The sequence below is a fragment of the Propithecus coquereli genome, unplaced genomic scaffold, assembly GCF_000956105.1.
Source record: "Propithecus coquereli isolate 6110/MARCELLA unplaced genomic scaffold, Pcoq_1.0 Scaffold71, whole genome shotgun sequence".
Lineage (NCBI taxonomy): Eukaryota > Metazoa > Chordata > Mammalia > Primates > Indriidae > Propithecus > Propithecus coquereli.
In genome coordinates, this window is record NW_012153174.1 from 2,663,866 (window position 1) to 2,680,207 (window position 16,342).

A 16,342-nucleotide genomic window follows, 5' to 3' on the forward strand; every position below is an offset into this window, starting at 1 on the left:
TAGACAAGACACTTAGCAATGTTAATTTTACCATTTTGTCTACAGTCTTAGATTCCTCCCAGGTCTCCGCTTCTATCTGACTGGTGCTCTCAATTGCACGGGAAGGGACATAGCTATGGGAAGGTTGCACAGAGCAGTTGGCAAACAACGTGTACCAGAGGGTGTGTGGAGTAGCACAAGGTTCTCAGTATCCTCCTTGACTCCAGAAACAAGTGGAACAGAGGAAGAGCTTCCAGGCTCCTTGGCTGGGAGGGTCTTGGCCCCACGGCGCCAGGCTGCTCTCTCCTGACAAGGTAAATATCGCCCACTCCTACTTGGACTTCCCGGCAAGGTCACTGGCCCTAGGAATAAATGTTGGACCACTGCCAAGAGATCCTAAATTGTCCCAGCCATCAGGAGACACCAAGTTGCGAGTTTGGGGGATGAGCAGGCAAAGCGGGAAAACACGACTGGCGATTTCCTCATCCCACTTACCGACAGCAGAAAAGGGGAGGCGGACTCCGGGTCTTCCCGGGCCCGCCAAGAGCATTACTGCGCGTCCAGCTATAAAAAGAGAAGGATCCCACGAAGGTCAACTAGCACACCCATATGTTTTCCCTCTAGCCTGATCATGTGCTGATAATTGTTTCCTTATTTACCCTTCGAATCGCCCCTACGGTTTTTTGTGAGTGCGCAAGGCAGTCTCAGCCTTCGCAAACCCTCCAGTGGGGTACGGGTCACGGAGAGGTGCGGGCTGGAGGCGCGCGCGAGAAACAGAACGGGGACGACTCTTACAGTCCACCTGCCCCGGGCGGGCGGCTCCTCGCCCGGCGGTGGGCGCGGGTCCCTAGGACAGTGGCCCACTCACAGCGCGCAGACGGCCGCGCTCCCTCCGCGTTCTCGGGCCCCAGGAGCGGCGCTGCTCAAAAAAGTCACCTCCACTACCGGCCCGGAGTCTGGGGTGAAGGCGCAGTGACAGGGGTGGCACGGCCGCGGAGAGGGCGCGAGGGGGCGCAGAGACAGGGGCGGGGACGGCCGCGCAGCCGGGCGGCGGGAGCGGGGTGGGGCCGGGGCGGGCCCGGGGGCGGGGCTGCGGGCGTGTGCGCCACAGCGCCCCCTCGCTGCGCGCTCCCCCCCGTGCCCCGAGGCCGCCGGTGGCTCGGGCTCGCCGGCCCCTTTGTGTGCGACGCACTGGCCCCGAGGAGCGCGGCTTGGGCTCGGCGGAGACTGCCCGGGGTCCCGCCGCTTCCACCCCGGCCCGGCCGCGCTCTCCTCCTTCTCCTCCTCCTCCGCTCCTCCCTCCTCCGGCCCCGGCCGCGAGCAGCAGCCATTGGGCCGCCAGCACCCCGAGCCCCGCCGCGCTGCCCACCCCGCCCGGCCCGGGGCGCTCGCCCCCCTCCTGCCCTGTCCCCTCTTGATTCCTGCCCCCCCATCCCGGGCCTCCAAGGTGGAAAAAATAAACTACCATCAGAGTAACTTAGAGTCTCCAATAAAACGCCCTGCAGGACCTAGAGCCCGAGCGCGAGTGCCGGGCGGCGAGGGGCGCGGGAGGCGGGGATGGGGGGGCGCGCGGGGGGACAATGAGCGCATGAAGTTACCTGCCCGGCGGCGGCGGCGGCGGGACCGAGAGGCGGCGGCGGAGCAGGCTGCGCGCTCGGCGCCGACGGGTGCGCGCCGCGGCTTGGGGGAGAGTTGAGCGCTTTTCCCCCCTCTTTTTTTTTCTTTTTTTTTTTTCTCCTCTTCTTCTTAAACAAACCACAAACGGATGTGAGGGAAGGAAGGTGTTTCTTTTACTCCTGAGCCCAGACACCTCTCTCTGTTCCGTCTAAGCTTGTTTTGCTGAACACTTTTTTAAAAAGGAAAAGAAAAGGAGTTGCTTGATGTGAGAGTGAAATGGACGTAAGATTTTATCCACCTCCAGCCCAGCCCGCCGCTGCGCCCGACGCTCCCTGTCTGGGACCTTCTCCCTGCCTGGACCCCTACTATTGCAACAAGGTGAACGCTCTGCTTTTGTTTCCACGGTGTTCTCGCTGCTCGATCCCGGGAGGGGGGCGGCGGCGGCCGGGCCGCTCGGTGGACGGGGCCGGCTTGGCGGAGGCCGGTCCCGGGCGCGCTCGGCTCGCAGCCGGCGGCAGCCCTGCGTGCGCTCGGGTAGTAAATATTGTGGAGTAGCTCCGGGGGTTTGCCAAACACCGCGATTGTGCGGAAAGTGACACGATTTGCTCGGATTCTTTCCTTCCTGCTGTTTGTGACTAAGGATCCCTGCCTAGGTTTGCCGGGGGGCGTTTAAAAAAATAATAAGAGAAAACCACGGAATACTTTGGGGGTGTGTCTGGGGTCCAGGAACGGAGGCAGAGGAAGAGAATTCAGTTTATTTCCCAGTTCCCTCTTCTCCCTCCCTCCCTCTCCCGGGCAGTGGAAGCTCGTGGTACCGCTTCCCTGCCCGGGATTAGTTGCCAGGGGAGCAGCCGGGAGTTGGGGTGCAGGGACCCCGGGAGGCGCCCCCACCCCCCGCCTGGAAAACTGCTCCACAACTCTTTTGTTTTCCCAAACCGGTTCGGGCAGCCGAGCCACGGGTCCGGACACTGGTCCGCGGGTTAGGGGACGGTGCAGTAGCTGGGTCACCGTTTGGGGACTAGCTCCAGTTTTGGGGGTGCGCATGGAGGTTGCAAGTTTGTTGGGAGCCGAGCAAGCGCGTCGCGTTCAAGTCCAAAGCTCTCGCAGTCGGCACGGGTTGGGGAAGGGTCCCGTACTGGGTCCCGTACTACAGCGGGTCCACGGCCCGCTGACTCCGGGTGCCTGGGCCGCGGGGGACCGGGGCGAGGCGGACCATGCTGGTGACCCGGAGGTGGGGCGCCAGCTGGGGCTGCGGCAGAGTTCTGCTGGGTCCACGGTTAGGACAGTCAAAGGGTACCTAGGGAAGGGGTTACTCTCCTGGCTTCTCGAACTCTTATCCGCGAGAGGGAGGCCAGACAGGAGCTGGTCCCTCAGAGCAGCTGCAGGGCTACGACTGTTCCTGCCTCGGGCTTGTTGGACGTGTCTAAGCAGTCCCGCCGGATGAACGTTGGCGGGGAGAATTGAGTTCTCTGAAACGCTGGGCAGACCTTTTCGATGCCCAGCTCTCGCTTGGTGATAAATCCGCCTGACAGTCACAGCCCCTGCAGGTACTTCCGTGTCGACCCCTGGGTGTATTCCACGGGAAAAATCTTGGGACTCCCAGCGTTTGCCCGGTGGCCAGTCATCACCAAACAGCTTTTTTACACGATACAGAGGTATTTAGCGTGCTGCGTTCCCAGCCCCTGGGCTCCCCACTACGAGACCGACTCGCAGCTCTGAGTCCTGGACGATCCTAACACACACACACACACACACACACACACACACACACACACACACACACTTCCCTGCGGAGAAGCTCCTCGATGCTGTCTACAGTGTAAGACCTACTCAGAGGGCTGTGGTGTGTGCCGGTGGTGTTTAGGCAAGTTAGAAAAGAGGGAAACCTTGTCATGGGCAAGGCAGAAAGGCTTTCATCACACGGAGAGCCCTTTACCTAGGGGCAAGTTGAACGGTGCGGGGGGAACTTCGGCAAGCGCAGAGGAGTTCGTGTGATGAAGTTTCGTTATTTCCTGGGAACGTCATTCGTTTAGTCTAAAAATCTGTTTTTGCCTTTACACTCAAATATTGTGTTACGTTTTATTTTGCTTATGACACCAATACTATTACTAAAAAATAATAAAATAAAATAAAGTAGCAGTCCTTTTTTCGAGAGTGGTCATATCCTGCAGAAGTCACCGGAACCAAAAGCTCAGAACCATTTGGGCAATGAAACTGGACAAATCTTATTAAATTTATCAGTGATTTTAGGCTCCAAAAAGAAGGTAATGACTTGGATACACATTTCACTCGTCATTCTTGTGATAGTAAGGTCAGATTTAATTTAAAAGTTAAATGCTTTGGAAAATCAGGAATTACTTCAATATATTAAATCATTTTCCAATTAAGTGCTTTAAATAATTTTAGTGGGTTGTGCTGTGAATTGAATAAATTAATTTAGAAAGTCTTCAGAATTTCTTTACTAGCTCATTGAAGTTCCTTTTAAGTTACCCCATGTATAAGAAGCAAACTGTTCTTTTTAAATGCAAATTAGCCACCCATTCTATAGACTAGTTGCAAGTCTTCTATTTAACTTATGCAGGGAATAATGGATTTTTAAAAATGCAAAGTCTTAAGACATGTTTCTAGTAGGAAAAGACTTCATGGAAATGTTTCTCCATGTACACCTTCCCTGACCCATCTCGATGAAGCAGTCCATCGAATATATTTGTGTCACTGATCTCTGATTATATTAAATGTACTGGGTAGTTTTCCAGGCCCCACAAAGCCCAGACACTTGAGTTTTCTACTCCACCATGAGTAGCATTGGTACACATTTTCTGTCTAGCTCCATGATTTTAGCTGCTTAGAATGTAGTCAGCTAGCATTCATTTTTGCAGTGACTCAAGTGGATTTGCAGGGAGATGGAAGGACAGAAGTTTGGAAGAGGTGAAGTAAGAAATCTGTACGTACATTTAGTAAAAACAAGTTGGATCAGACATCCTCAAAAGAAACAGGACTGCAAAGTAAACCTTGTCTCCTTCCGAGGTGTAATGAATGTGTAGTTTATTACAAATAACAGTCACTTTGTCAGGTGATTTGTTTTTAATAGGGTGATAAGATCATAAATTACTAATTATCTTTATTTTAAACCTGTCAGCACTTTGCTATTTAAAGTTGGTGTGCTAAGTCCCAGCGGAACCAATATCTTTGTGTGTTTTAGTGTCCTGATACTGTAACTATAGTTTCCCAGTGACATTTTTTCAAATGTCAGAAGAGATCCTAATGGAGAAAATGAATATCCTCTTCCTGAAGCTTTTCTAAACTAAAATGTGGTTGTTTTACTCTGCTGACACTTTCCAGTACTGCTGCTCTATAGATTGCCAAAACACTACTTACATTTTTCGGTTAATAAACTCTGTAGGAGGCATTTTTTGAAACAGTTTATCTAGCATTGCTCTATTGTAAGAGCACATTACATTATGAACATATCGCTGTGCAAACTGGCCTCCGTGCAAACTGGCCTCCGTTTGTACATAGCCCATTGCAGAAACAATGCGAATGATGGTTATGGCAAGTGTGCGAGGCATCTCTTACACAAACAGCCAGAACGGATGGCATGTTGCTGTATATAGGTCAGCCTTTGAAACAGCAGTGTAGCACATAGACTGGACAGACACATGTAAGCTAGAGGTAACAGTGTTCCCCTTTTGAAACTTACAGCATGCTTATATTTCGGACATTGAAAGATGGATACCATAGTGGAGTTTCATCTAATTAGACTATTTTAAGTAACAGTGTATCCCTTAATTGAACTGAATGCTACCAAAAGAAATTAGGTTAAATGAGCTTACAAATTGGAGTTCAGTAGTAAAATATATTTTTTGTTCTAGTTGAAGATGTCAGATCATCAGTTTAAATCTATACCTACACAGTAATAACAGTTCCTTTCAGTTTCTTAGTGCAATGTCATTTCCAAAGATTGTTTTCACTGATTTTATGCTAAAATAGGACAAAGAAGTGGCTCTTTTTCATTTTTACAATGATATGATGTGTTCACTTATTGCTCAGTGTCTGCCCACATAAGGAGTAGTAATACAATTATGTTATGACATGGCTAATGACAGGGATGGTGACCTCGGCCAGCAGTGGGAGGGGAAATAATGGGCTTTGCTATTCTCAGTGGTTGCCTTTGCGGAATTATGTCCTGAATCTTTGGTTGATTTAGAAACAGGGAAGTCCAAAACACAAACTCATGCCTAATACTTGTGATATATGGAGTAAAGAGTAATGGACATTTGGAAGATTCTACTTTTATCATTGAAATGAGGGGGACAGTGTATACTTTTTCCATATAAACACTGGGAGAAGGACCCATTTGTGATGAACTCTGTTTGAAAATGTCAGGGCAAACATTAGACGTCTGATAACTTTTGAGACTACTGAGACTAATTATAGTCTCTGTAAAATCTCTTTTGAGCTTATTTTCCTATTTAGAGTGTATTATGTATTGTACTTCAATGTGGCAGTACTCATCACATCTCAAATACAGAATTTGCAAGCCCCATTAAGATGGAGTCATTATTCCTATTTTGATTAATAAATGTAAGGAAAGGGAAGAGGATGGAAGGAGGAGGGGGAGAAAGAGCTGGAGTGGGGAGGAGGGAGAGGAGAAGGGAGAGTGTAATAAGCAATTTAGAGCACCATGCTTGATTAGTTCTCTATCCACTTCCATAACTTCTACTTTGGGAAATTCATAGTTGATACTTCATACATTCATTTGTATAATTAAAACTCCCCTAAGAGTTTTATTGGCTGGCACCTTCCACAAGTTTTGAGGTCTTTAAATAGGTTTTAAATAAATGCATAGTCAAGAAAGATCATAAACTAAACAATCATGGTTTTGGCCACTAAATCAGATATCGTACAAAAACCTCAAATGTAGTTATCTTGACTTTATGGGATATTTCAGTATTATAAATTCCAATTTTAAATGTCTATGCCAAAAAATTATAGTTATGAGCTCTGGAGAGATCTGATGTTATTTTTAACATAGAAAATGTGGTTTAGTATTCTCACAGTTTATCATATATTTTAAAAGTTACTAAGTGATGTATTAAGGAGAATGTTGACATGTTGCTTAGTTACAAAAATGGAACTAATATTTGGATATTTAATTGTATGCTTATTGTAGATTTGTTTTTAAATGATGTAATTGCAAGGGGATTAAGAACAGTGGAAGGAAGTAAAGTACTTAAAACTGGAAAAAGTAGGGAAGTTTCCAAGTTTAATGGTTTCCTGGGTACCAAACCTAGGTTAAATGTTGGTTTTGGTGTGTGGGACTATTTTTAGTGGTTATATGTTTTGTGTGATGGGCTCAATTCAGAAGGGATAGCCTAGAAAATGGGAGGGGGGGCGGTGACAGGGAATTTTATTTAGCTGGGAAGGATGATTTATTCTAATGCTTTCCAACCTTTTGCTAGGACACTAGAAAGTTGAAAAGACCATGGGGATATTTCTCAAATGCTGGTGATCCTTTCTTTCTCGATTGAAGCCAGCCTTCAGCAGCAGGTCCCTCTGTGTACCCAGCACCTCTCATCTTCCACCTCCCTGCCCCTCTGCAGCCATCCCCACTCCCAGGATGACCCTCTTCCTTGTTACTCTCCTCCCCAAGCTTCATCTGATCCTAGGAGGTCTGAACTTCTAATCTGAACTCTTCTACCTCCTCAGGCACTTAACTCACTGTTGTGGTTTCCTCGACCTTCTACTTACCGTCATCGTTATCATAATCATGTTAATATATCCATATTGCAGTAACCTACACTCTGTTTTCTGGATTGGAATCTACCAGCCCATATCCACTTTTTAAAATCCCAAATTATGCTCTTATTTCCCCATCCCTCCCATCCAAATGAATGACTTGGAGTCATACAATAATAGATGTAGAAAACTTAAATATGATGCTGAGAGGAAAAAAACGTGGACCAACATTTCTAAGCTATCATAGACCCCCACCAACACTTCCCCATTCTATGCAGTGTATTTAGAGCTCAAAGATAAGCCACTTGAACATCCTTCGTCAGTGAGGAAGCTTTGTTTAGACTCCAAAATGGTGTGAAGATGGGACTGTGATCTTCTGTGAGCATATAGTAGGTTAGGTGGGCTACACTTGCAGTAAGTACAGGGGTTAGCATGCTTATGTTTTCTTATCTGAATATACGTGGATAACTAAAATGGAAATAGTTGGCCATGCAGAACTTACTGAATTAATCAAATTTAGATAAGTTATCACCCTACATTTTAGTTATCTAAATGTGAATCTCAAAATTTCTGAGAAGTCATAAGGTAGGATGTTTATTTTATGTCTCAAAAATGAAGTATAATTATTATGAGTTGACTAAATGCTTTTAACAATTACACTTTAAAAATATTAACAGTTGTTTAGAATAAAACTTATATCGTATGTACTCACATCCATGAATTTAAAATTTATATTTTTAGCAGAAAATAAGATTGTAGCTCACTATAAATTATTAGATACCGTGCCTGCAAGAAAGTTCCATCTGAGGAATCTAGATGTTGCAATGCTCCCTTGTTTGTTTAAATCGAATGTTTATATAAGGTGTTAATTTTACCAATTTTAAAAATGCTTTTTTCCCTTTCATTTACTTCCACTTTGGAGTTATTGATATATTTTCAATTGATCTTATTCCTTGAACATGCACTTTTCAGAACCAGATAGGCTGTGGTCCCGCTTGGTTGATGGTGAATTGTGTTAAATGGACTGTCCACTAGGAAACTGGAGTGCCAAGATGATACTGCTCACATCTGCCCTAATGAATTTGAGAATTTCTTGTTTTAAACCATGCATGCCAAGTTTCATCCCGAAGAGCAATTTCTCATTAAAAACAGTTGAGTTATAAACTGCTTAGAAATGTGGTTTATAATGGAAGTGCCAACAGACTGTTAATTATAGCAGTTCTTCCATAATACTTTGAGACATGGAATTCACATTAACCTGAATGAGCTTCTCCTGGTTATAACATGTTTCTCCCTACAGCATTCATTTTGAAAATGGGAACATTGTATTGCTGTGTGCTTGGATGTTGATGGTGCAGCAGAAAAGAAGAGAAGGGAAGGTAGAGACAGAAAGAGGCCCCCTGCTCTTTCTTAACAGGAGGTATCAGTATTTTCCCAGACCCCCTTAGTTTGATCTATGGCACATATTTGCCTTACTTGATGAAAAGTTATAAAGTTAATTTTTAAAAGTTATCTTCAGATTTCCATTTTACTCATGAAAAATTGTCACTGATCAATATTTATAGTACCAAAGATCATGAAACTAGGGTCACTATTAATGTTTTTTTCTGTTTGTCCATTTTTCAGTTGGGAAATTTAAATGGTTCTGCTTTAGCCGAGTATATGTTGTTCTTAATTCCTGAGTTAATGTGCTTTTATGAAACTGTCTTGAAAAGACTCCTAATTAAACGAAGGCCATGGTTGGTCAATAAGAAGCTTTGCCAGTGGCCGAGAAAATAGAATGTATTTTGGGTTACTGTGTAGTCTTACAAGTTATTTGTATCTGATCCACCGTAGTGATGATACCAGCTTTTGCCTGAAATGCCTTTTGATTGACGTCTTTGAGGCCACTATGAAAGGGTTGCCTAGCCAGAGAAATGGGTGTGTGTATGTGTGTGTGTGTGTGTGGATTAGTGTATATGTATGTGTTTGGGTGTGAGTAGGTGTTTCCGTGTTTCTCGTGGTTCTAGACATATTTCTGGCCATAAATACGTGAGAATTTATCCTAAATGGCAGACTCCATCATTGTGGACAGCAGCAACAAAGAAAATCATCAGGGCTACTAGGAATGCCTAATTACCACTCCCTTGTAAGAAACTTAGCCATATTTCACAGGAAAAGATGCTGTTCAGAATGTTAGGGCTTTAATTGGACATGTTATAACCTAATGAGACTAAAGAACCAGGTCTTCCTGAGGAAAATCATAGACCTTTCTTAAGAAAAGACTCCTTTTTGTTGAAGATTTGAGATTAAAAAAAAACCAAAACAACAACAACAACAACAAAAATCCCGAGTGCTCTTAAATCTGTGTTGACTTATTCCCTAGGCAAAATAAATCTAACCCTGAGAGGATATGATTCCTACCCCTCTATTTTCCATTCTCTTGAGAAGCCTGACTTTGTTCTGTGTCTGGTGAAAGTTCTGACACTAAAACCTTTAATTCATCTGTGTCCCAATCTTCCATAGATCTAGTAGAGAAAATAATTTATATTTGTATCAAGGAAGCCTTGTGAGAATTAAGGAGGCAATAGAGGTAGATTATTTTGAAATCCTGCGGTGAAAGATGTTCAGAAATTCAAAGAATGGTAGACTTCAGCAAAATACTGTATTCTCAGCCCATTTCTTCTATTTCTGCTACCCTAGTGGAATAAAAGTGTTTTCAAAAGTTGCAGACTAGTGATTCTTTCAGGAAGGGAGTTAAAGAGATAACCTTTCTGAAGGGTCAAAGGTGAATTTGGGAAAATGGGGTATGTGTAGGTACAGTCTGTAATCTCCCTCCCTCAGATATTGAGAAGCCCCCCAGGGGGCCCCTTTTTCCCTCTCCACATTAAGAGTCAATGCATCTAAGGAGAGATGCGATTGATGAGGGCCGTTGCCTGTTTTGCACTGTAAGAAGATAAGATAAAAGCAGAGAGTAACTGCGAAAGAGGGGAATGCCCTCTTGTAGTTCCTGACTTCAGGGAAGCAAGCTTTGCCTCTCTGTACCTTCCTCTGATATATGGGTCAGAGATGCGAAACACAGTGTGCAAGATTAATTAACGAATGGGCCAACTGGGTCTAAAGATAGTCCAATTACATTGAAAGAATATCTGTGTGCTGCCTGATTTCCTTAAGTCTTTTAACTCAATTAAATGGTTGATTTAAAAAATGATGGGTGAAGTTTTATATGCATTGGCGTCTTCATACCGTTGTAAAAACTAGGTCTTTTCTATACCAATATGCCTCAGCCTAAAATGCCAGTAACAATTGTATAAAGAGAAATGTTAATAATAAAGAGACTGGATAACCTTTCAACAAAAAGTATATTTTATCATTTGGCAGATGCAGTCCTGAACATTAATCATAGAAACCTGCAGATAGTAGAAGCTTAATATCAAAGCTAATGATTTATTTTATGTTAATGACTTCCTGCCAGGGCATAAAAGACTATTCATAATGGACTCTCAGAGCTATGTTCAGTTACTAAGGCTAATGGGATAATCTTTCCTCTCCCAAAATTAAGCTTTATGAAATAAATTATGCTGTTATTTTTCAAGGTAACTCTCAAAAATTTACTGCAAAACTAATCTTTTAAGAACTACTTAAAGAAATGAAAAGGAAGAAAAATCCCAAAGCAGCTTTTCTAGTTCATGAACAGTTTTACTTAATTAGGGAGAGAAAGTTTGCATGTATGCTAATATCCCTGAACTTGTAATGCTAAATAATTTTCAAGGCAGCCTTCTGTGACACAATCTGCCTTTTGAGATTCAACTACTGTAAGTATGTCCCACAATAGACCATGTTTTTGTCGGCCATTATCAGCCAATAATGAGCTGAACCGTAGTAAAACATGTGAGTTTTTCACTGGGAAGTTTTAAAAATCATGTTTACAATTAGTTATAACCAACATTATATTTCCATAAGAGATAATTTGCCTACTAAAGTTCACATAATGTGCTAATCATGTCTAGTGGTTAATAAACCTCACTCCCCTGATGGCTATAAAAGGCTATTATATTCATGGCAGCAGTTCAGGTACAGCTGCTGTGTGTTAATAATGCATCATTGTCCCACTAATCAACATAGCAAAGGTCAGCACCCCTAAGCACCTAAACCACCTATTCTCTTTCCAAAATATTTATTAACACCTTAAAAGCATATCTGTTCACTTTCCTTAGCCTCCAGTCAGTTAATTCCACTCCAAGCTACTTGTGTGATAAAGGTTTTGTACCCTAAGCTAGGTGGTAGAAGAGATTAATATATATTCATAGTAATCTTCTCCCATAAACATGTTTCCATTTCCACAGTCATTGACCGAATTAGTGTCGGGTTGTTGTAGCCATGAGCTCCTTTATAATTAAATAGGTGTGTACCAAAACTAGAATATTTTCAGATTTTACATGTTATTTAAGGAGATGTTTAGAAGAGAAATAACTTTTCAATAACCAGAATCATTTAAAGTAAACAGAGCGAATCGGGAAGTGGGAAGGGATATTTAGAATCTAAACAGAAATTAATCGGTGTTAGTTTATAGACCTGATGCAGTAGTGAAATATTATTTTCTTAATTGTTCTTTTGGCATAGGAAAGCAATAATAGTAAAAGCTTCTTAAACCATATTTTCTGCACACAAAGAGCATATTCACGTGGGATTTCCATTTTGCTGGAAAATCGTGCAAATCAATAAGCCAGCACTTATCTGCATTAAAATTAGGTAGACAACAATTTATAGGCACAGTGATAGTGTAGTTCTCTTCATACCCTCAGTTCGTGTTTAAGATAATCCTTGCTTTTGTGTCCTCAGAGAGAAGCCAAAATGTTAAGTGAACAAGATCTCATTTTCTCATCTTGTATTATTGTCTTCTGTTTTCTGTTACTCATTTTGATAACCTCGTGTGTATGTGTTTTTCCCTTTATGATTTGGGAACCTTAAATGTTTTAAGAGAAGAGAAAGAAATGAAACTCAACTACGTTTCCATCATCAAGAGAAATGCAAAAGGCAAACGAGTGGGAGGAGCTTCTATTTGTGCAGCACATAATGTACAATGGTACATTTGTCATGCTTTAAATATATAATGCCTACAATAAAATATGTACAGGCACAGTTGTGATCTATGAAGTCCCTGGCTCCAGTGCCATTGTTTGTAGTCTCTACGGTTGTCATACATTGTTCTTTGCACATCATACCCTTACAGCAGAATTTGACACAATTTCTAGCTTTCAGCCCTGCACCATTTTCATTGCACAATATACATGAGTTTGACAGGGTGTGTTGAGGACAACTCTGGCAAGCAATTGATATTTTGAAGTGGCAAGCGTTTCAGCAGCTGCCTGCTTGTGAAAAAGGAATGATAAGATATACTGTATTGTTAGTTTCAGGGAAAGCATTAAGGTTTAAGCTCTGTAAAAATGTACACATTATTCGTCAGTGGTGAAGCAAGTCTTTTATGTTTTTTAGAGCTTAGCTCTCTGGCTGATGTGAACTAGAATGACATTGGTCAGTAAATGAATAGGAGTACTTTGAATTTGAACTGCTGCCAATTTTGCACCAACAAAAGAACTGACAAAAGAAAGATTTTATGTGAAATGCAAAGCACACGCAATGTTTTGGGGGCGGGGAAAGGGAAGGAGAAGGAGACAAACCAGCACCAGAGAATATTCTTTAACACATACTTGCAAGGATACCAAATAGTTAAACACATCTATTTTTCATGGTTCATCAGCTACAACCTAAGCTGTTTTGTCTAATGTGCTTTAAAAACCTGTTGTATACACATAGGCTTTCAGAATATGTTCATATGGAATTTAGAGTGTTTTTCTAAATATTGCACTGTGCCCTGAAGGCCTGTTGGCAGAATATCAGAGTCACCCACTGCTGGAGTCCCCAGCTCTCTCTCTGTCTGGTAGTGGGAAATTGTAGTTTAATCAGTTATGGCACTTTCAGTGTGTAACGTTCATTAGCAAGGCAATTTGTCATGACTGTTAATGGTCAGGATGCATCTGCTCTCTCAGTTACAGAGCATGATAAGTAAGAAGACAAATATTTCACTATCTGATAGTATTAACTTGTTTCAAATTTGTGATCCAAGGTTAGTTGCTCAAAACAGACACAGCAGCAGATTAACAAGCATCCTGTATTCAATTTTACTGAGCCCTGTTTTTATGGATTTATGGCTTTAAAGCACACTAATACGCTATTATGAAGGGCACAGCCTTTGATTAGATGTTCAACAGAAACTAAGTTATGAGCAGAGTACTTTCCGGGTTCATCTGGAAAGAATTTATGTGCATAATATTTTCTATAGACCTTCATAAATTGAAAGGTTTGATGCATGCAGTATTTCTAGCCTGTTATATATTCTTTTCATGATTAAAAAAGTCACTTCGCCATTGGTTTATAAACTGGTAGGCGACTTTTTGAGTGAGTTCAGAGTCCTGTTCTATTTTAAAAGTTTTAAAATTCTACTGAAAAATTTTAGAATGAATTAGAAATGTCACGTTCCTCCCCAGCAAACTGCTTTATAAGATCATTGTTCATTGTTCTAAATGGGGGGGGGGGGAGAGTGGAAAAAGATTCCCCCAGATTGAAAAGGTTAGGATTTTTTACATATCTCATATTTTCTAGGTATGACATCATATAGCTTGTCATACAAAATCTTTTTGACACATTTTCATTTTTAATGAAAGGCCCTAAAATTCAGAGCATAATAATTTCTTAGAAATTGAACCCAATCTTGGTAAAAAATTCGTTCTTGCTAGTAACAAAAGCTGTTACTGTTTAAGCTCCTGTTGAGCGGTTAGTTGGTACGCTTCGCTGAGTGTTGTCAAAAAGGCTTTCCTCATGATTGACAGGCCGGCAGGAATGTGAATGGAGATTTTAATTGCGTATCATGTGTGCATATCAGAGTGAGTGAATTCATGACTCTGCTTAGCTCCATATCTCTGCAGGTCAGCCATGCCAAAAAATGCTCTTTTATGTGCAGTTTTTCCAAAAGGAGAAAGGTGTATGTGTACTGAAGTCATTGGTTACTCATTTCTGAAGTGAAACACTTGTGTTCCCTGAGCCTCGGAGTTTGAAAGTGGAACAAAAATCTATTTTCAGATTTCTTTCTTTTACTCTCTGCACTTATAATATACTTGGATGATGTAAATTCTCTTCAGTTACAAGTTGGGAAAAGTCTGCCAGAACATATTTTTCTTATGGCACTTGCTGTAAGAAGTGTGTTTATCTTTCTTTCTTTTTTTTTCCCCCTAAAGAGTACTTTGAAAAGAAAGAAAAAATGTAAGCCAGTGGAAAAATTTACTGAGGCCAGTTACCTTTCTATAACTTTTAATCTTTAGAAGAGACCTGACCTGGAGTCAGGGAGGGAAGAAAGAATGTATTTCTGAGAGGTGGAAGGTTCATAAAATCGCAAGAATACAATGCTTATTGTAAAATGACGTTAACAAATATATGAATGTTCATTTCATAGAAAAAGGCTCCTTGGTTTTTTTTGATAACTTAAAGGTCAAAGATTCATTTTTGCTCTCTCTTCTTGGCCAAGATGCAATGGTGGTGATTTGCCATTTATCTTACTGAGATGTCTAAAACCCAGTACATGTGAGATTTTAAAGCAGAGTAAAACTTTTTTTTTTTTTTTGTAAGGTAACTTTGGCTATAATAACCCCAGACTTATCAAGAACTTACTTAAGTAAAATTAGAAAAAAAAATTCATAATGAATATGTCATATATAATTTTTCATTTGATGTGAATATTTGGCACTCGGGTTGTAAATTTAGCACATAGCTACTTTTCTATGTCATTTTGAATAGGTGAGAAAAAGATTAGTGCCAGGGTCATTTTAAATATAACCATAGTAATAAGTAGGGTAATGTTGAAAGGATGGTGACTTTATAGCCTCAAGATAGCCCATGGGGACTTAACTTTGTTCTGGGCTATAATATGTTATCTCAACACATTTTAGAACATATCAAATTGCAGGCCGATGATTCAGCCTTAATGTGGTGTGTAGTACAGGATGATGGCTGTATGAAGGCACTACTGTACCTTTAAAATGCTAAAGAAGAAAATCTATTTTATTTTAAAAATTTAGCTCTATGTATGGGGTGACATTTTTCTAATGTTATGGAAGACTATTTTGTACTTTATACTGAGGGCTCAGGCAAGAAAAAATCTATTTACAAAATGAAAAAAGTGCTCAGGTGAATGCATTTCACTTTTAAAGACGATATTCTAGTAATGAACTTTATCAAGCAGAGAACATTTCAGTAAAAGTATTAAGGTCGTTCCTATTTTGGTTGCCTCACTTAAGGCCGTGTCACTGTTTCCATAATAACTTCTTATTTTCAGGTAGCTCTAATGCAGTCCCCATACAAATATTTGCACAGGGATGAAATGAGAATATTTTAGCCTAAGAAGTAGACTTTGTTATTTGGAATGTGCTTGTTAAGAAGCTGTGGGCTTTGTTAATAAGGGACACAATTCATTTTTAGAAATTGAAAAGCATTTACTGAACACCAACTGAGTGTTAAGGGGAGAGGGGGAGGGTGAGATGAGGAAGTCCCAGACCCTGAGTAAGTCCTGGACCCTGCCTGCAGGCTAATCAGAGAGGGATAGGGATAACTATAACACAACTTAGCATAATTGATGAGGTATGAAGTCTGTGGTCAGCTGCTGGTGATGGGGAATGAAAAGTAATGAATTGCAGTTGGAGGAATCCGGGTTGCTTCCTGGAGGAGATGGCATTTCAGTTGGCCTTAAAAATTCAGCGACGAGGAAGAGGAAAGTTACTCCTAATTTATCGAATTATTTTTTGGACTTCCCACCTCTTTTCAAAATGATGGGTGGCATCTTCAAATAAGAACCACATGTACAACAGGGCTATTGTATTGACGTAGAACATTATAACCAGGAAAGAGAGATGCAAACATACTTCTTGGCCTAGGTATTAAGCTATAATTAAGCATTAAAACTAAACATTTTTAATAT

At 41.8% G+C, this 16,342-nt stretch overlaps 1 protein-coding gene across 1 annotated transcript in view; it reads left to right on the forward strand.

Annotated features, from left to right (window-relative positions):
* Positions 1–1,645: 1,645 nt before the first annotated feature.
* Positions 1,646–16,342, forward strand: part of TOX (thymocyte selection-associated high mobility group box) — a 312,563-nt gene continuing 297,866 nt past the window's right edge. The window contains exon 1 of the mRNA XM_012661394.1: positions 1,646–1,974. Within this exon, the coding sequence (XP_012516848.1) occupies positions 1,873–1,974 (102 nt within the window). The 5' untranslated portion in view covers positions 1,646–1,872. The remainder of the gene's footprint in view (positions 1,975–16,342) is intronic.